Source organism: Bufo bufo, chromosome 1, assembly GCF_905171765.1.
Source record: "Bufo bufo chromosome 1, aBufBuf1.1, whole genome shotgun sequence".
NCBI lineage: Eukaryota > Metazoa > Chordata > Amphibia > Anura > Bufonidae > Bufo > Bufo bufo.
In genome coordinates, this window is record NC_053389.1 from 766,169,810 (window position 1) to 766,191,188 (window position 21,379).

General features: G+C 44.0%; 1 protein-coding gene across 1 annotated transcript in view; it reads left to right on the forward strand.

The window, feature by feature from the left end:
* Positions 1–2,042: 2,042 nt before the first annotated feature.
* NOTCH3 (notch receptor 3) overlaps positions 2,043–21,379 on the forward strand; it is a 66,767-nt gene continuing 47,430 nt past the window's right edge. Inside the window, exon 1 of the mRNA XM_040414731.1 lies at positions 2,043–2,163. Within this exon, the coding sequence (XP_040270665.1) occupies positions 2,097–2,163 (67 nt within the window). The 5' untranslated portion in view covers positions 2,043–2,096. The remainder of the gene's footprint in view (positions 2,164–21,379) is intronic.

Consider the following 21,379-nt stretch of genomic DNA (forward strand, 5'->3'; position numbering starts at 1 on the left):
AAAGGGGCCATGGTGTGTGCTGGAGCTCTGCTTCTTTCTAGCATTATACCATCTGCCGAGTGAGAGGTTCACCTAGTTTGACATCAATGTCATTCTCTTCTTTCCCTTATTTGTTTGGTATGGGTTATGTTCTGGAAGAGTTGCATGTCTAGTTTTGTGTACCATGTCTGGGCTGTCTTGTGTCTCTCGTCCAGCATGCTTGCTCGACATTTCCTCTGTTTGTCTCTCTCCTCTGGAAGGGGGTCCATGGGTTCCCCTGAGGGGGAACTACCAGTCAGTAACAGCTCCACCAGGGGCCGTCATGCATCCTGTCCACATGGGGGTCCAGGCAGTTTCTGGTTCGCTGGACTCCGTGTTTGTTGTCTTTGTGCTGTGTCCTCGTAGGTGATCGGGTTCCAGTCGCTGTTGCCTCGGCAGGTGAGTGCTTGTTGTTGTGGGCTCTTACCTGCCTATCCAGTTGCTGTTTTCTGCCTTTTATTTTCCCTGCTGCTAGGCCCCTGGAGACTCCTGTTCGTCCGTGTTGTGGAGGAACAGGTCGTCTTTAGTTCCTTACCTGTTTTTTAGGGATCATCAGGGCGATTCAGGGTCCGAGGTTCCGGAGTATAAGCCCACCTACCATCTGGGTCTGCTTATACGGTTAGTAGTCAGGGCCAGGATTAGGGCGGCATTAGGAGGTGACCTGCTTCCCATTCCTGGTGTCCAGGCCTAGCTGCTTCCTCTTCTACCCTCCTTATACGGTGGGGAGTTATTCCCCACTCCCCACCGTGACACAAAATCGTCCTTTTCATACCCATCATACTTGAGTGTACGAAGTAACTTGTCTTGTAGGATACTTCATCATCGATCCTGGTCAAGTATCCAACACCTTTGGCTGTGAAACAACCCCATATCATCAGGCTTCCTCCACCAAGCTTAACAGTTCCTTCAATTTCTCGATCCATAAGCCCTCTTTTCCCTTGTTTCTTCCAGACCCATTTTCACCCGTCAGAGCCCAGTCTATTGACTTCCACCTCGTCGCTCCAAATCACCCTTTTCCAGTCTTCTACTTTCCACTGTTTCTACCTGTGGAAACCTCTTCCCGCCGCTCCGTTGTCTCTCTTCTCTGGTCTTCCGATCCCCGTCTGTCCAGGACAGGGTCACATGCACCACTGCAACCAATGGCTGATCTCATGTCATGTCACTGATGGGTCATGAACCTCTTGGGGGACACACGGTGACATATGGAGACCAGAAGTCCAGTGTATGGAGTCAGGGAGCCAGAACGGAGCGGCAAGGAGCAGGTGAGTATGGTATTTTTCCACAATTACTGCTGACGGGAGGCAAAAAAGAAAGACAATCCCTTTAAGGCCAATAACTCCCTAAGGGGTTAAGCTTTGTGTAATCTCTTACCTTGGATTTAGTTATATTGGTGATGGCATAGATGGCCAGCAGATCAATATCAGAATGGGATCTGGGGCAGATTAAGATTTAACCCACACTGACACCTCCACATAAGACTAGAACCCTGCGGCTGCACTACACTGAAACAAAGCTCCTGCTGACATTAGTCATGGCGGGAAAGCCTTCTGTCCCAGCAGAGGCCAGCGCAGCAGCGGACAATGGAGCCCAGACTGATCCATAGCACAGACTAGCCACCCCACTTGGTGCTGTGCTGGAATCTCAGCGCCCTCCTCCCGCGTTGCTAGGAGACGCTATCCCCTCCCGCTTCCCGAACGCATTCCGAAGTAGCATCTACGCTTTCATTGGGCCATCCAATCCAGAAGGGGGCGTGCCTAAACTCTGATTCGTAACCCCGCCCCCTCCCGGACTGTAGTTACTGGGAAAATATGCGTAAAATGATAGAAGGGTTATAAACAATGAAGGCGGAGCCTCCTCCGCTGTGAAAGACAGCAAGGGGGCGTGGCCTAAACTGCCTCCAACGTGGTGATTGGGTAAACGTCTTCCTTAACCGTTCGCTGATTGGTGTTGAGTTCGGTGCGGGGCGTGGTTGTGTCTGCGCTCGGCTGACTCTAGCACTCCCACACATTAGTGTGGCTCAGTCACCGGACGATAGAAGAGCTCCCGGTTTGGAGGGCTCCCCGGGGGAGGATTGCAGCATGGGGCGGCCGGGGATTTACGGATTCCTGTGGATCACTGCGGTGTTGCTGAGCCGAGGCGTCTATGGTGAGTGTAGCGTCCTGCATGTTGTGGGGGGTGGGGAAGTGTGCGGCGGCGGCATCCACGTAGTCAGCCCCGTCATGTGTTGGTATGCCGGGCTTACCGGGTCACTGTGCTGTGCGGCAGTGAGGGAGTGTGACGTGCAATGATGGAGGTAGTAGTAGTAGTTGTCATTTGTGTCATAGACGTCACTGCTGTGCTGCAAAAACTTTTGAAACTCTTTAAAACATTTATTTTGCAAATTTTCCAAATTGACATCAGTTGTGTGGATGAGACCCCTGAAAAGTGCAAGAGGTGCCCCCCCCCCCCCAATTTGTTTTTTGTCTGTGACCAGTTTTGCACCCACTGTCCCCCCCCCCCCCCCAGTGTATGATGGGTTTTTTACGTTTCCCACACATGACAGGGCGCAGAGATTTGGCAGGACCCTGTGTCTCAGGGCTGATCCGTCCCAGTCTCCGCCATCTCGTGCCGGATCCTACGGACGGACGCCCTTGAAGGCGTAAAATGTTGACTTGAAGGAGCCATCGACAACCTTTTGGCTCCCCGTCAGTTGCAAAACTACAACTCCCAGCGTGCACTTTGGCTGTCAGGACATGCTGGGAGTTGTAGTTGCCCAACAGCTGGGGAGGAGATGCCGCTGATCCCCTGTTTGACAGGTTTATTTACTGTGATCCCATTGATCTTGTATTTTTTTTGTGTATATATATATTTTATTAACTTTTTATTTATTATGGCTTCAATTTGAACCCTTTGGGGTGGGACTCGCCACTTCTTCCTGCCCGTCCGAATTCTTCATAAAGTGTTTTTTTTTATTTTTTTATTTTATGAGACTCATTTGCTTTTTGGTGTTTTATTTGTTAATTTATCTATTGAATTTTGGGGTTTTGATCCTATAGGTTATCCACTCTGGTACCCAAAAAGTTGCGTTGGGCATAGACCGCCTGGCTAGATGGTGTATTTCGTGGGCAGCTCTTCTTTGGCGCCAGGTGTCTCTGGTTCCCAGTTTCAGTTTTTAGTTGTGTGTGTTTTTTTTTTTTTTTGGGGGGGGGGGGGGGCGCAGGGGTCTGGAATCGTTCACCCATCAGTGGCCACGTCTCAGCCTCGATGTAGAGGAATTCTGGACGATTCTGCCAGTCCATGTACAGATGTAGCAGAGCTGAAGCGATATCGTTTGCCAACCCTGTCGTTTAGCTGCAAACCTATGTCAGCTCTGCTACATCGCTGATGTGTAAGGCCTCTTTCACATGACCGTTTTTTTCCCCCCCGTTTACGGGCCGTATACGGAACCATTGATTTCAATGGTTCCGCAAAAAAAACGGAATGTACTCCGTATGCATTCCGTTTCCGTATTTTCGTTGTTCCGTTTTAACATAGAACATGTCCTATATTTGGCCGCAAATCACGTTCCGTGGCTCCATTAAAGTCTATGGGTCCGCAAAAAAACGGAATGCATACGGAAGTGCATCCGTATGTCTTCCGTATCCGTTCCGTTTTTTGCGGATCCATCTATTGAAAATCTTATGCCCAGCCCAATTTTTTCTATGAAATTACTGTGTACTGTATTTGCCATACGGAAAAACGAAACGGAAACACAACGGAAACAAAAAACGGAACAACGGATCCGTTTAAAACGGACCGCAAAACACTGAAAAAGCCATACTGTCGTGTGAAAGAGGCCTAAGGCTGTGGTTGAGAATCCCTAATGGGGGCAGTTTTTAGGATAAAGGGCTGCAATCCGCAGATTAAAGTCTTTACGTTCACAGGCGGAAAATTTGGTTCCTGTTTTTCCAAGTATTTTTTATTTTTGGACTTCAGTCCCGGGTTGGATGCAGCTGGATGTGTGTGATCCTTTGTGCTCCGTACATGAGGCTGCTCCACAGTCGGTACTGACTTTTTTTTTTTTTTTTTTTTTCCTTTCCCTCTTCAATCCCAGTTTCCAAATTTTCCCACCCATCCCCCTTCTCTCGCCCTCTCTCTCCCTCCTCTCTCTCTCCCTCAGGGCAGAGGGAAGGAGTGGGGGAGGAGGGCAGAGCGTAGTCAGGGAGAGAAGGGACTTTTCTTGTGTGATAACAATTGGGATAAGGGGGAGGGGGGTAGACGCTTCCCAAACTGCCCCCACAAATCTGTCTGCTACCTCCTGCCGCTCTCTTCTCCCCCCTTTCTCCTCCACATCTCTCACCTATTTGTTCTCTCTCAGCTGCTCCTTGTCTGCCCGCCTGTCTATCTTGTGTGTCTTTGCCTCCTCTCTGACCCCATTTTTCTTTGCAGAATTTTCCTCTCTGGTTCCCCCCACCACCACCACCACCCTCCCTTGGCGTTTTTATTTTTTTACCGTACCCCCACTTTCCTCGCTACCCAGCTGCTCTCCTATGCCGTTGTCGTGGCCCCTTTCTCCTGTGCCAACTTTAAGTCTTAGGCTGGTCCTAGTTGTTTTCTTGACCATTGGCAATGTAAAAAAAAAAAAGGCTAAATTTTTTTTGTAGGTTCCTGATCCTTATAGTGAACTTTAGAACGTTCTAAGAAGTTTCCACCATACTTAGACAAGGGTCGATTAGTTATCTGGTGCCTTGGTCTCATCATTGGGTCTGTCTTGAACAGATCACCCCTCCATCCTTATCTACACCTACTTTGTATTGTCACCAGGCACTTACTGCTTCACATCAATCTGTCTACTTTTTCCATCTCCCTCCCCCATTCCACCAGTCCACCAGCCAGTCTTCTTTTGCTGTCTTTAACCATTTTGTTGCCTGCGGCCAGCTGTCTGTCTTCTTGCCCTTTGACCTCTTAAAGTTACCCTCTACCACTGAGACTGTCTTCTTATCTTCATTACCCCCCCTCTTCTACCACTGTCTGCATCTATCAATATGCACCCCCCCCCCCCCCCCGGTCCCCTCTTGTCTCACCCTCACTGGCCTCCTCTTGTCTATTCTCTCTCTTCTCACACTTTCCCTTTTTCTCCTCCCCCTTTATTCTGACTCTGTGTCTTTCTTGTCTCTTCTTTGGGTTCCTCATTATTCCGTACCCTCTCGGTCTCTTTTTGCTTTCCCAAACCCCCTCCATCATTATACTCTTAGGCTGTTGCTGTTTTATTCTTGCACTCTTCAGCCGTTCTCATATGTGTGCCTATCTTAAGAAATCCACCGACACTGGGCTTGATTGGACTTCTCCTTTTTGACTTTGTTTTTGTCTTGAGACCCATAGCTTGGTATTTGTTTATCCCTCCTAGATTCTCACTTCTCGTTTCGATTGGTCATCCTCTCTTTGAAAAATATTTGAGGCAAACATTAGATGATTTTTATATAGGAGCTCAAGAAGGTCATGGACGTAGTCAGTTGGCATCTCGAAGGTAGATGTTTCTTCAACCAAGGAACATCTTCCCCCAACCCTTATGTTTCCACCTCATATTGATCTGACCCCTCTTTGTCTTGGAGAAAAAGTAAGGGCCAGGTTCCTTATAGCAAAAATGTCCAAGTGTTAGCTCATCTTTTTAGGGTACAACAGTCCTGAGGGCCACGATTGATTTACACAGGGAGATATGCTGACTTCACAAGGTGATTTTTATGTCCTCATAAAACATGTGATCAACGCCAGGTCATAGTTCGTTTGTTCGCTGGACATGTTTACACTGGTCAAAGATTGTGAATGCTCTTTTGAGCAATTATTGCCCCATATAAGTGGGCCTTTAGCTTGCAGCTTTAACAATCCTCGGTGTAACCTGGTCTTGATGGGAGACACCACCGTTTCAAGTTGCCTTGGGTTTAATCAATCATCCACTTGTCCTTCTGCATGAGACAGTTTCTGCTTGTTGATGTGTGAAATGCAAAATTATACTTTTCTGTCATTTCCTTCGCGGTTGACTCTTTTTACATTCCACAGACTTTAATTCTTAATTGACCAGGATCAAACAATTAGACCATTGATTCCTATGCCGATTTCAGCTTTTGCACAGTCCTCTCTGTGTGTTGCTCCCAGGTCGCTGTTTGTGCAGCCATTAGTGATTTTCATAAGTTTATTAAGGGACTGATAAATCACTGAGCAGATACTCCTTGTGACTCTCTTTCGCCTGCATTTTCCTTTTCCCAGAGGTTCTTATCTTGTATTTGTCTGTTTACTTAAATGACCGCATACATTAGACTTATCACTCATGGGTTTGCATAGGCAGACAAGGCTGAAATGGTCATTTGTAATCCTGGAAAAAAAGCCTGTTTGATCTTCTACTCTGTAGAAAGTCTTTCTCGGGTCTGCAGGTGCCCATATACTGTGTGCTTTTGATAGCCCGCTAACCTTATTGTGAATTGTATGAAGTTGGCAATACTATGGGCATTTTACTACACTCTTTTACGCTCTTTGGGATTCGGCCATATTATGTATGTGGTAATGTGGCCTTCAACCTTTTCATCTGAGCACCCAGTGATTTGCTCCTTGGACCTGACCAAAAATTATACTCTGTCCCCTATGATATTAGGTTTTGGAGGTGCTGCTCTGGATAAAAAAAAAGGTGAATGAACCAGACCTTGACATAAGTCGACACGTTCACTAAAGATTCCCATACACATTAGACTAAAGTTGACGAAAATGTCTGATTTTCAGCCATTACAATCGTTCATCGATGGAGTTTAACAATGCAGTAACGTTTTTGCCACCCAATGAGAAAGGCACGGTTTGGAAGAAGTTGGCTGTGTTTGAAATTTTTGGCCAATAGATCTGTTCCTAGAATGATCTTTCCTCCTTCGATTGGTGTTGTTGAACATGTATGGACCAAAATATGTATGGCGGCATTGGCACAACTATTGCTTCCTAGACGATCATTTGCTCAATTACTATTCAACCATGCTTCCTTTTTCTTTATGGAAACTCTTCTCTACTACTGATGAGATCTGAAGAGAGATGTGTAATTGGGCTAGGGTTGGCTAACAATGGGCAACCAATGTTCAGTTCCATAGGAGTACATCAGTGACTTGATTTTTATTTTTTTTGCATTTTCATATTGATGGCCTGTCCTCACATGGCCTAGGGAGAGGCCTAAGCGCTCACAGAGTGCCTCAGCCTCTTCATGCAGCGGATAGGTAGGAGTGCCAGGAGCCAGACTCCCATCGATCAGATATTGATAACCTATCCTGAGGGTAGGCAATCAGTAGTAAAATCTCTAATCTAATTTAAGGTGTTAAGGCAGTCACATTTCTGTTTGACCACCCAGAAGAAGAAAATACTAGCGTGCAACCTATAAATACGAGACGGTCTTGATTTGTCAGTGTTGGCACACAATATGGGCCTGTGAGTGCTTTGTGTTGCCGTTCTTGGCTTGCCATGTGCATAAGTATCTCGTGACTACAGTTGGCCCGTAGCCTATTATATATGCCTCCAAAACCAATGAGTACAGTTCTCGAAGGGGCATCATTCTGAACACTAAATATACTATGAAAACATCAGAGCTTCATATAATCGAAAACCAAACTATTAAAGACCTAATGGTAGACCAAGAATATTACAGTTCCTAGCATGGAACCTGTGGAAGGAAACCCCAATGTGTGTTTTACGGTTGGCTTTTTCAAGAGCTGTGAATAAAATAGACCAATGTTCCTCAAAGGTTCTTAGCCAGTGTACCCTGATCTCTTACTCAAATTTACATTAAAGTACCCCCATGACCTTACATACACCATGTCTCCTCTTAAATGAGCAGCTTAAGAAAAGTGTGAGAACCATCTAAAATATGGTGTACCTCTTTGGGTACATGAACCAGCGTTTGAGAACCTAGATAGTAGATTTTCCCTGGTAGTCAGTATAACGTTATCATAGAAATCAGTCAAACATAATCTATTCTACTTTACATAATCAAAGCCACAAATCATTTCCATTTAGACATTTCAGATTGCAAGATTTTTTTTAATATTTTTTTTTCTTTCACAACAAAAAAAAATTCCATTGTATTACTGCACTGCCTGGATAGGAAGTGATTGGCATGGCCTCCAGTTACACGCTGCTAGATTATAATAACTTTATTCTAATTGGTAAGAATATAGGTTGGCATGCTTGGGGATATGCACTGTCCAGGATTACCAGAACAGGTCTGCTTCCAAAAAGAGTGCCACACTTGTCAACAGAATGTGTCTGGTTTTGCAGCTCAACCCCTCTGAAGCGCATTAAACTGCAATGCAAGACTCAACCCAAAGAGCTGTTTTTGGAAGAAAGTGGCCATGTTTTTCAAAGCCTGGCCAAGTCCTGTAATAAAAGAAATGTCAAATAAAGGAACCTTTGGTTTATTTCACGTATTCTCCCTCCATGGCATGGAGATCCTCTTATTATTTTACCCCTCTCTTACATCTGACCTAAAGGCTGATATGCTTCGGTATCTAGCCTACATTCCAGAAGTGACCTCTTCCTAATCTAATGTCAAAAAGTTCTCCAGAGCTGCACCTCCTTTATGGAATGTCTCATCTTACACTAGTACCGTAGCCGAGGTCCTAGTGTACAACACACCAGCAAAATTATAACTTATACTGAAGGTCATAACTGTTCACACATGGCTTCCACTAAGGCTACACTAGAAGTCCACAACATTGCATAGGACTCGTATTCTTTTTGACAGCAGCAGTCTCGGTGTAGCTTTACCACTCTTTCAGATGAGCCATATTAAACTCTACTAAGTTCTTCTGGCTGGTAAACGTGAACGCCCTTTTAAACGGACAATACATGTATAGCATCCGTGCCAGTTGGACGGTACCTACCGATCTCTGTTGTACCTGATGCAGAGATACTCTGTCGACACATGTGACCTCTGAAGCCAATCACTGCTGCGGCCATTGATTGGCCACTAGTGGTCACATGTTGAGTCAACACGTCATCATGGAAGCGGAAAGAACAAAGACTGGTGGTTGATTGGGGAAGCATTGGCGTGGGATTGGTAAAATACTACTACTATTGTTCTCTTACGTCATCGTATGTGGTTTTGAAAACGTTTTGTGGGTTTGGACAACACCTTTTTTTTAATATCAGAAGGGGTCTGTATTTCCTCTCTTTGATTCTCCAGAATTGAGACAAAATTTTGGGAAAATTTGAGCCGAATTTCCAAATGTTTAGAATCGATTTGCTCATCTCTTATCATGACTTTTAGAATTTTACTGCTGGCCTCCTGGAAACTGCTCCACCCTGCTGACCTATAACATAATAGTTTAGCGCTAAGGGCAAGTTCACATGGAGAAAATTCAAAATCTGCGTCCAACCTTTTGTATTTCATCTCTCGTGAACTTATGTCTGGATTTTTTCTTGCGGATTCAAGATTCCATTTTTGTGGGAAAAGTGCCACGTCACTTTTGTGGGATCCACACGGAATCTGCAGCGAATTAGCCTTATTGAATATGGCGAAGCAGTGGCAGGACAAGCTCTAAATACGTGGCAGAAATCTCAGATTTTTTAATAATCTGGCACATAGATGAGCGCTAGCTGTGGAATCGTCTCATAGGGTCTGGCCATTTACTACTATCTTTTCTTGATTTGCCTTTAGTGGTAAATGGAGAAGAAAACATTTTCATATAATTGCTTTACAGCATTACTGCAGTATTTTATATAGTATTTTACAATGGGATGGTGTTAAAAAGTTGTTTGCCTATCCTTTTGTTCTATGTTGGAACTAGAGGGAAGTAGTACTAGCGTTGTTTTGTCTTTATGGGCAGGCTTTGCTGTAAAAAAAAAGATGAAGAAACTTGAAACAGGATGAGGGGGAAAAAAAGGGAATTTTCTTGATGATGTAAAACATTCTCCTTTTTTTTTATTTTTTTTTATTAACATGTAGGTTGTTTTTTTTATGTCCAGAGTGACTTGCAATATTTTGCAAACCACATGTAATTAATTTATAGTGTTCACGTGCTTCATAGGACCATACAAATAGAAGATGCATAATGACTGAGTCCTCTGCTAGTATTTGAAGTCTCCACCACTACCGGTAATTGAGTGTACCATTTTTGGAGGAGGCACTGTAACCATTTTGGTGTCAGAGCCCCAGGATTAAAAAACTAGCGTCAAACTTGTCCACGGGTTGTGTGTGTGTGATATTGTAGCTTAGTCCCATTTCCTACAGTGGAGGTGAGCTACTATACCTGACACAATCCATTACCTGGCATAGCGCTGATCCTGGAAAAAAAAAAAGCAGCCATGTTTTTAAATCCTGCAAAGCCCTTTGGGGATATGGGTTGCAGCAATATACAAGGGTTTTCCCAACCTCAAGGCTGTGGGCTTGCAACCAGTTGGGTTGCATACTTTGTTAGTCATATGATCGCCAGCGACTTTGTGTCCCAGAGAGAAGCATTTAGGTTATGGTAGTTGTGATTGTCTCTTTGGAGCCCAGCCTTACAGTCATAAGAGATCTCCATTTTTGACCATAGATGTAAAGATCAACGTTAACTATAAAAAAAAATTTTTTTTAAAGAGCTTGACCACCATTATACTATTGAGATATATCTTTCTAAAAAAAGATGTGGGTTCCATAGGTGGAAACTGCATCTATCTGACATTTTATGATGTCTATCCCTTTAAAGAGATACAGCTATCTGAAAACCTATTTTTCAGTCAGTGCTCCATGGGGAAAAAAAGTGTGCAAATTAGCTACCTATGTCTCTTAAATAAGAAACTGTACCTCTCGTCCAATCTAAGGCATCTCGTCCAACCAACCAGGACCCTGTTGTCTACTGATGAGGGGTGCGAACACCAAAACAACTGTCTACAGATGGGGTTCTTTGGTTTGGCTAGTATGAGCAAACTTGACCACCGTAATGTGGTTTTACATGGTTACGCCTAGTCCACGAGAGATACTCTTTGCTCTGACTCTCTGCTCTGGCTTTTAATAGACGGCTCCTTGCTTGAACACTTTCTGCGGTGTCCATATGCCCTGATAGAGGTTATGGACAGGGTTTGCCCTGAGTAGACAAACCCTTTAACAATATGTCCATGGCACTAGAAAAGTCTACGTGACTGTTTATCCCTTTCCTGATAAGTGTTCTGCTGAAAACTTTCGAAACGTAAATTCCCCCATCTATCCTATGTCCGATCACTGGTGAATTTCAAGTTTCCGCACTCTTTTATGCCTCGTAGCGACACAATGGCAGCTGCCAGATGCTACCCTACTTTCGTGTTGACTGGCACAGAATACTAATGGGCTGTAGGACCCTGGTATTCTTCTCTGAGCTTTGTGTTGTGCCTCAGTATTGAAGTTCTGGTTACCCTGATTGTCTTTCTGGTCAGATTTTCTCCCGCTGTCCAATAATCCAGAATATTTGATCTATATAAAGTTGAGTTAGGTTTCTAAAAATAACCATGCATATACTGATATTGGTAATAGTGCTTAGGGAAAAAACTGTTGAGCAATGGTACTTCCCCTTTTGGTTGGTAAATACAATAAAGGGGTAATATTTTTTTTTTGTTTTTTTTTATACATTTGTTATGCCATTTCCTGACTGACGGGTATATGACAGGGACATAAAAAAAAACCGGAACTACCTTAAATTAACCCGAGCTAATAAAGCTGCTGCTGGATTTCGCATGCTGTAGTGGTTTAATATCTAATAGGGATTTGGACATTGAACGTGTTGTTTCTGGAAAATCTTTGTTCATTTTTAGAGTTTTAAAATTTGTTGAATAACAACCAATATCCTATAAAATTGCAATAAAAATTTCTTCCACAGAGCCAGGCACCTAGATTTTCCAGACTCCTGAATGAGGAATTAAACCGTAAAGCCTAACCTGATTATACGTTCCTAAATATCTAGACAGGCTTGCTTTTACAGTACTGTAGACAAACTGGGAGTCAACACCTTTTGGGAGCTGAAGTGTTGACCTATGTGTTATCATGCAACTTGAAATGGCTGAATAGAAGCCAACTTAAAGGGGATAGACATTAGTGGCATGGGGCAGGGGTTAGACCATTGTTACCCCACCAGAATGTAATAACAATGGTGGTAGATGTCTGCACCATGTTGTCTTCTGGTTTAGCATTGTTGATCCGTTGTCATCTGATGACCATGTGATCACCTGGAGAAAGCTATGAGGAACCAACCAAAGATGAAGTAGAATCCTTGGGGGTTACAGCAGTCAGACCTTTGCCAAGCAGACATTGGTGGCATATTACCAATGGTGCTATGATACACCATCACATAGGATCCCCATCAATACTGATATCTAAATCAGCCCTACAGCCCCTTAATTATTTTTTTTTTTGTCTGAACAAGTCTTCTCCTGGCCACAACGCTGTGTCGGAAACTGCAACTGGCACCATCCTTTGAATGGAGCTGATCTGCAGTTCCCTTGCACAGTGGGTGGCCAGTTGCTGGGGTGCCAAAGGTTTGACAGTATGCCATCTCTTTTATAGCAATACCGCTTTAAGGCCACATTTACTAGCCCTACTGGTACCTTCCCCCTGCCTTTGTTGGCATTTTCAGTGTTTCATGAGCAGAATTTTTAGTAAAGCAGATCTTTCATGCCAAGGAGCAGCTGGCTTCTTTACTGAGAGGATTGCTCTCAATGTTCCGGCTACTAATTTCTGTAGGCTGATGGCGGGGCCCCCAGAAAAGCACCCTATGGGCTGTCGCCTTAGTCATTGATCAGAATGTGCCAGAGGAAAGGTTGTTTTGTGCAACATCCTCCCCCAAACCCCCCCACCCCACCAACCTTTCGTTTCAAAGAATAAAAGTAATGTATTCGACCATCTTGGCAAGGTTCCATATTGTTGCCCGGTGCCAGCTCATCTGATGGAGCATGGGCGCCCCACGTTTTCGTTTTGTTCAATGAGCGCTCCGTTAAGCATTAGTTGCCATGACTACTCTTCTTGGCCTTGGCTAGGGCGACTCAATCTTACTTCCCGCTAGTCATTCTAAAAACACCAATAACATGCATAAATAAACGTATTAATTGACTGACTCCTTCTTGGAGACATATTTCTCCTGTGTTTTATTTTTTATTTTTTAAAGACCAACTTCACTAAACATCTAAAAGTTTGGTATTGACTACCAACATCTTTCTCCTCCTGTGTCTCAATCACTGGAGTTTAGGAAACTGAGATATAAGAAGTTGTTTGGTGGGGTCTTTACAAAGTACGGCTGCTCTAGTTGTCCCTGGACATGGAGACAACCAGATGGTCACAGGTGGATTTCTTTTTGTAACAGTAATAGTGTCTTGCTCTACAGAGTCAAAAAAGTGTGTTGAAACTTTGATAAAGCGTAGTTGCTTTTTTTTTTTTTTTTTCCCCCCCCCAAGACTTGTTGAGCAAATGTCTTTTGGTCCAATGACCATTAGATCGCTACTACTGTTTTCAGACTACAAAAATTTTCTTGTTCTCTTGTCCAATTTGTCAATTGTGGCCTTTCTACAATTATTATAAATACATAAAAGAAGTCTTTGAGTTGTCCTCTTCTGTTAAATTATATTATAGTATTGGAGGCAGGGCATTTGCTAATATATTTCCAAACAAAGGTCTGATAAATTTGGGATGTTTAGGATCTTATGATAGACATAGTTGTGGTCAGCTAGCTTTTTCTAGAGCTTGGCAGAAGAGAACAACTAAGTATCTTGGGGCAAATTTATTAAGACTGGCGGTGAATCCGCCGAAGTGATGTAGAGGTGCCGGCCTCAAAATAACTTTGGCGTATCCACTGCCGATTCTAAATCTAAGACAGATTCCTTGCTGTCTTACATTTCTAGACCATTTTCTACGCCTAAACCAGGCATAGAAAACAATGAATGAGACGGGTCTCCCGGCACGTCCCCTTTCCGCCCAATGCCATGCCCCCTTTTTTTTTTTTTTTTTTTTTAGATCTGGCGTGAGCGGGAAAGAAGTAATAGATTCTGCCACAGCATGGCGTTAAACAGAATCTGGCCAGATAAACGTCACAAAAGTGGCTCATATCGGTTCGTAAATGACCACGTTTGTGTTTATTGGGATTTGGCTGACCATAGTCTGGTGTTTATGTCCACCTTTGCAGTAATTAAATTGAATACAATCTTGATGAATTATCCATTAAGTTAAATAGGAAAGGTCTGAGTACCAATGATGTTGTACATATGGATGTCCACTACCAAATGTGGTTATAATGTCTACAGTCATCCAGTAAAGTTCATTGACACAAGGGTTGAGAACACTTAGCAGTCAGTGACCTTGTCCCTAAGGCAGTGTCGTTCTCAGCAATACTGGGAAAGCCCTGGAAGTCCTGTAAAATATAGTAAAAAGATGTGTGTAGGTATGTACAGATACCCTCATTCGTGTCCTGATACGTTTCCCCCTTCTAGCTATATTGAGGACCGAGGAACATTGCAGTAAAAGATATTCTTGATCTCCAAGATGCATTAAAGGGCTTCTGTCACTCCACTAAACTTTTTTTTTTTTTTGTCTCCTTAAAATCCTTATGCTGCGATTTCTCAATATATAGGGCTATTACTCAGTTTAGTTCAGTAGTTATATAAAAAAAAACTAACTTTTATAATATGCAAATTACCTCTCTAGCAGCAGGTAGGGCGGCTACTTGCTGCTAGCAGCCGCATCCTCCCATTCATAATGACGCCCCCTCCTCATGTTGATTGACAGGACCAGCCAATGCGCTCGTCCTCTGACTGGCCCTGTCTGCGTTTTAAATCTCGCGCCGGTCTTCAGTTGGCGCAGGCGCACTGAGTGGAGGGGGCTCGCTCGGCCGCTCCATCCTCAGTGCGCCTGCGCCGGGTGTACATGTGACGTCATCGGCGCAGGCGCACTGAGGATGGAGCGGCCGAGTGAGCGTCCTCCACTCAGTGCGCCTGCGCCAACTGAAGACCGGCGCGAGATTTAAAACGCAGACAGGGCCAGTCAGAGGACGAGCGCATTGTCTGGTCCTGTCAATCAACATGAGGAGGGGGCGTCATTATGAATGGAGGATGCGGCTGCTAGAGAGGTAATTTGCATATTATAAAAGTCAGTTTTTTGATCTAACTACTGAACCAAACTGAGTAATAGCCCTATATATTGAGAAATCGCAGCATAAGGATTTTAAGGAGACAAAAAATAAATGAGTTTAGTGGAGTGACAGAAGCCCTTTAAAGAAGAACCCAGTTAAAAAGGGACTTTACCAGTATCTGATCGGTGGGGGTCTAACACCCAGGACCCCACCGATCAGCTGTTTGAGAAGGGAGCGGCACACTCCGCTTTCCCTAGGCCGAGTGACGACACGTTCCCTGCTTCCTTCTCCATGCTCACCAAGCACAGCATCATACGCTGTATAGCAGCTGTGCTTGGTGCTGCAGCTCCTCATCCCCATTCACTTCAATGGGACTGAGCTGCGCCTAGGCCATGTGACAGATGAACGTTTCGTCACTAGGCCTAGGCAAATGGGAGAGAAGGCCACAGTGCTACTGCGAGCACCTCTGCCTTCTCAAATTGCTGATCAGTGCGTGTCCTGGGTTTTGGACCTGCACCAATCAGATCCCTTTAGGATTAGATGTGGTCTTCTCGATGAGATGACCTGTTGGAGAGATTTTACATTTTATGGTTTATTAGGGGACGTTCAGGAAAATACTACTTGTTGGTTTATGCTTCATCGTGGTAAGCAAGTATATGGGAACTCCATGTCCAAGGATACCTCCACAAGATCACTTCCTTGAAGACCCCTGATCTAGACCAGGTTCTCTTGTGGTGTTTTTTTTTCTGGTTCCCTATGTACATTGTCCTTCTGCCATCAAATTCTTTGTAACCCATCAGGTTATGTTTTTTTGGGGATTTCAGGATATACTTATTGTTAGTACATTGCTACAGCTGTCTGTCTAGGGGATACCTTGTCTTTTGAAAATTTTACTGTAGATCACATAACTTATGTCCTTTTTTAGATAAAAATCTCATCCTAGATCAGACCTATGAGTTGACTGGGGCCTCTGCTTTTTACCACTTCCTATATATATACCTAGCCACCCTGCTTGCTGCCTTTAGAGGAAATAGGCCGTCCGTAAATGCTAATAGCACTGAGCCGGCGTTTCAGGAAATCCAGTCATCATATTTAATTGTAAACGCTCCCCATCAGTACGTGACAGCGATTGTCACCAAGATGGGGAGGACCTTCTGAAAATTGAGTAACAGCTGCCTTCCTGTTACAGTGTGTCCTTGTGTAATTGCCATGCATGCAGTTGATTACATAAAATTGTACTTATTAATTTGTTGCATTGCGTGGAAGGCTAGTCTCTGTGGTCCGTGCAGCTACGGTCCTCTTAGTCAGGGAGTCTTGCAGTCAGCCTGGAGATGGAGGGCGGGTCCGGGGGCGAGGGTGATGCCAGACTGGTGATTTACAGCTGAGCAGAAAAGAACAATTCGCATTGAGTTAGAGACACAGGCCTATTTTTTGTGAAGCCATGCACACTACAAGAATGCAAAATGTGTACCTTTCATATGGAGAGTATGGTAACGGCTACAGATGTTTCCCCAGAACATGCCCTGGTTTTTCACCGTGCTTTGTTCTTTCGAGATTTTATCACCATTAGTGTTATGTATAAGAGCATCTTCGCAGATGATTCATCTCCATTAGTTAATCTGGGTGGTTCACTTTTAAAGAATGTTTGTCGGCTACACTCCTGTTGGGCAGCCATGTTGCAAGTTGACCCAGTATGTTAAGGAGTGGGAGATAAAAATGTATTGGTAGTGAGTATAAATCACTGGGGTACATAGGACTAGATATAGGCGTGAGGGATACCAAGTTGCACCTCATTTTAGAAAAATCTGATTAATACTGCAAACTGAGCTGGCCTGGCGATAATATGGGCATGACTACTGCCGCTCTACTCTGTACAGTATGTGAAAGAATGAGGGTTAAAAATGTATTGGTAGTGAGTTTAAATCACTGTGGTACATAGGACCAGGTTTGCCAACCAGAATTTTTCTTTTTTCTGGACAACTTATCCCAAAATCACAGACGGCCAACATTTATTTTTATTTTTTTATGGACAAATTGGAAAACCAGCGAATGATAGATTATAGGTAGTACATGCCTATAACTCAACATACTGATAAGAACTCAAGAATTGAGCTGTAAAATGTTAATAATTACTACCGGACTAATCTATTCAAGTACCACCAGCCTAAAAAAATAAATCACGGCACGTCTTTTTTTTTTTTTTGTTTGTTTTTCACGAACACAGGAAAAAAGTTGCCTATTTTTACAGACTGTCCAGAGATTTCTAGACGGTTGGCAACCCTGCATAGGACTGGATATAGGCGTGAGTGATACCAAGTTTCACCTCATTTTAGAAAAATCTGATTTAGGCTACATGCACATGACCGTTGTGTGTTTTGCGGTCCGCAAATTGCGGATCCGCAAAACACGGATGGAGTCCGTGTGCCTTCCGCTATTTGCGGAACGGCATGGACAGCCATTGATATAACTGCCTATTCTTGTACGCAAAACGGACAAGAATAGGACAGGTTATATATTTTTTTGCGGACAACGGAACGACTGATGCGGACAGCACACGGAGTGCTGTCCGCATCTTTTGCGGCCCCGTTGAAGTGAGTGGGTCTGCATCCAAGCCGCAGAAACTGCTGCTCGGATGCGGACCAAAACAAGGGTTGTGTGCATGTAGCCTAATACTGCAAACTGAGCTGGCGATAATATGGGCATGACTACTGCCTCTCTACTCTGTCCTTCTCTGATGTCTCCATAGTGCCAGTCCTGTGTAACCCAACAACACCTACTATTTGTACAGGCTTGAGAAGCAACACATCCCTATCAGCCAGTCCATCTCAGGTTGGCTAAATGGCTGATCTCTCTGCATACCATGCTTTTCTTTATCCCATCGTGCCATATTAATAAGATTTTTGTAATCATTGTGGAGGAGGAACCCACTAAAATGGTTGGTAGGATTGTCTCATCTTGTGTAGGTGACAGGTCTGCTTTTTGGTATCTACTCCGAGCTTCTCAGTTTTATGTCTCGGCACAGCCATGACTCAACTGCTGACTCGTCGCTGGTAGAAGCTTATTAGAGCGGTCACAGCCCTGTGTTTTATTAAATCATAAATTCGTTAATGAGAATGAACAAAAACATAGATTTCAGTTGAGGCCTCATGCATTCGGTTGTATTATGGCTCCATTTTGTGAAGCATTGATACTAGGGATGAATTTCTTTCTCTCTCTACATGACAGAACCTGTATAGCCGCACGTGGAGGCTGTGCAGTGCTGTGTACATCGGGCCTAAAGAGTATTTGACAGTGAGGGAAGTGAAGGGAGGATAATAAAAAGTATCTGTAATAGTCCAATGTGCACTGCCAGATAGTCGTATTGTTCTGTTAGGGGTTTGTTCACACGTTAACTATTATTGTTCCTTTTTTTACTGCTGTTGTATTTTACCAAGTCCATCCGATGGCATGAAAAAAGATCATCTATACTGCGGTGACACTTTTCCATAGAGACAGTTGTAGGAGTTAAACCTAGACCGCTTCTTTAAGAAATAAAAATTGGCAGATTGTGGTTATTCTGATGCCGACTTCCTGCCATCTGTCACCTACATGTGACTGTACTCGGCAAGTACTTTTTACGCCTAACATGCAGAATTTAGAATGGGGCATAATATGAATATGTATGATCAAACTTGTCAGCCATGAATAGTGTACGTCTCTGTGCACATTGGGGGTCATTTATCAAAGACCGGTGTTATACACTGGTTTTTGATATCCCCTGTGCTGCCGGAGGATGCGCCTAATTTATCATCAGGCGCAGACCTCTCCATAAATTAGATGCATCTTCTGCCAGTCTGTGTGCCGGGGGTGAAATCTACTTGCCCTAGCCACTGACTGGAGTAGGTTTCAAGGTTTATTTATGCCAGTTTCCTGGCATATACTGTATGTTCCTGAATTTGCTAGGGCTGATGGCCAGAACCCTGCCACGCACCCACACAGCCCCCGCCACTCCCCAGTGTCGAGGGCACATGGTTGTTTAGTTGCAAAACGTTCTTTGCGACTTTTTTTTTTTTTTTTACGCCTACGCTGGCTTAAAGAGGACCTTTCTAAAATCAATACCTTACTTTGTAGGCCAAGATTAGATGTCATTGCAGTATTTTCTTTTTTTTTTTTTTCCTGATCCGCTGCTCTGTTGCCACACTGTGCCCGCGTTCTGTTTTGGCGCCTAGGGCTGGCATTGACTTGGTCTATAACTTCTACCTGTTTGTAGCACAAGGTATAGTAAACCCAGAGGGCTGTTGTAGGCTCCACTTCTCCCGAAAAGTGGTGAGAATTTCAAAAAGTCTCAAATACGGCATGCACCATAATTTACAACTTTTTTTTTTATTATGCCACGAGAGTGGCATAAAAGCTTTAGTAAATGTCCTCTTCTTTGGGATATTTATCATCTCCCTTCGTCAATTTTTATGGCGTTTCTGCACCATCCTTTCCACTTTCTGAAAAGGGATTGGGCCAGTGGCCTGACACATTTCATCATTTGCACCTGTTTTCATTCAGGCGCTCTGACGGACGGGTGATGCACCTAAGGGTACATTGGCCGTAGCCAATTGCCTGTAGCCAGGATCGCAGGGGCATTTGTTGTACCGGTGATCTCATAGAAACTAATGGGGGTCACAGCGTGAGTCACATGTGTACTGCAACTTTGTCCCCTGAATCGCAAAAAAATCCAGCAGAATCCTGCAATCCTGGCAGCGACCAGTGTTGCCATGTAGCCCTACCCCTAATATGTGACAAGTGCAGGCCTGTTCCTTTTCATAAATTCAGCGCATCCTCCAGAAGAACGGAAGATTTCAAAGACCAACATAAAATATGGTCATTGATTGATCTTCCGACTTGGGCTACTTTCACACTGGCGGCAGCAGGGGCCGGATCCGTGTTAACACTAGCCCACTGTGCCGCCGGTGGGCAAGCTTTAGCACGTATCCGGCAGGCTGTTCCCCCGCCGGAACAGCCTGCCGGACCCTGCTGCTGCCAGTGTGAAAGTAGCCTTACACAACCCCAATTCCAAAAAATTAGGGACTCTGGTTAAAATTATAAATGTAAATAAAACCAGAATTCAATGACTTGCAAATCTCATAGACCATGATTTTATTCACAATAGACTACAGAACACATATCAGATGCTGAAAGTGAGACACTTTACCAGTTCATGAAAAAAATAAACTCATTTAGAACTTGATGGCAGCAACGCATCTCAAAAGGTTAGGATAGGGCAACAAAAGGCTGAAAAAGTAAGGCTACTTTCACACTCGCGGATCAGTTTTGCCCTAGCGCATTCTGAATGGAAAAGGATCCGCTCAGAATGCATCAGTTTGCCTCCGATCCGCCTCCATTCCGCTCTGGAGGCGGACACCAAAACGCTTCCTGCAGCGTTTTGGTGTCCGTCTGGCGAAACTGAGCCAAACGGATCCGTTCTGACACACAATGTAAGTCAATGGGGACAAATCCGTTTTCTCTGACGCAATCAGCCACAATAGAAAACGGATCGGTTTCCCATTGACTTTCAATGGTGTTCATGACGGATCAGTCTTGGCTATGTTACAGATAATACAAACTGATCCGTTCATGACGGATGCATGCGGTTGTATTATTGTAACGGATCAGTTTTTCAGATCCATGATGGATCCGCCCAAAACGCGAGTGTGAAAGTAGCCTAAGTGGTACTAATAAAAAACTGGAGGAGCAATCACTGGGTAAAAAAAAGAGCATGTTAGAGGAGCAGTCTCTCTCAGAAGCAAAGATCTTCAAAAGTTCAGCAATCTGACAAAAAAACGAAATTGTCAATCCATTTCGGAAAAATGTTCCTCAACATAAAATTGTGAAGACTTTGAATATACCACCAGGTGCATTACATAATACCATCAAAAGCTTCAGAGAATCCAGAGAAATTCAGGTGCCCAAGAGACGAGGCTGACAATTAATAATGGATCCTCGTGATCTATGGGCCCTCAGGTGGCATACAATTAAAAACAGGCATGATTCTGTGCTATTAATCACTGCATGGCTTCAGGAACACTTCCAGAAATAATTCTCTGTGAACAGTTTGCCATGCAATCCACAAAAGCAAGCTAAAGCTAGATCATGTAAAGAAGCCATATGACAACACGATCCAGAAACGTTGCAGTGTTCTCCGGGCCAAACCTCATTTAAGATGGACTGAGGCAAAATGGAAAACTGTTCTGTGGTCCGATGAATCAAAATTTGAAATTCTTTTTGGAAACCATCGACGCCATGTCCTGCTGACTCGGGAGGAGAGGGACCATCCAGCTTGTTAT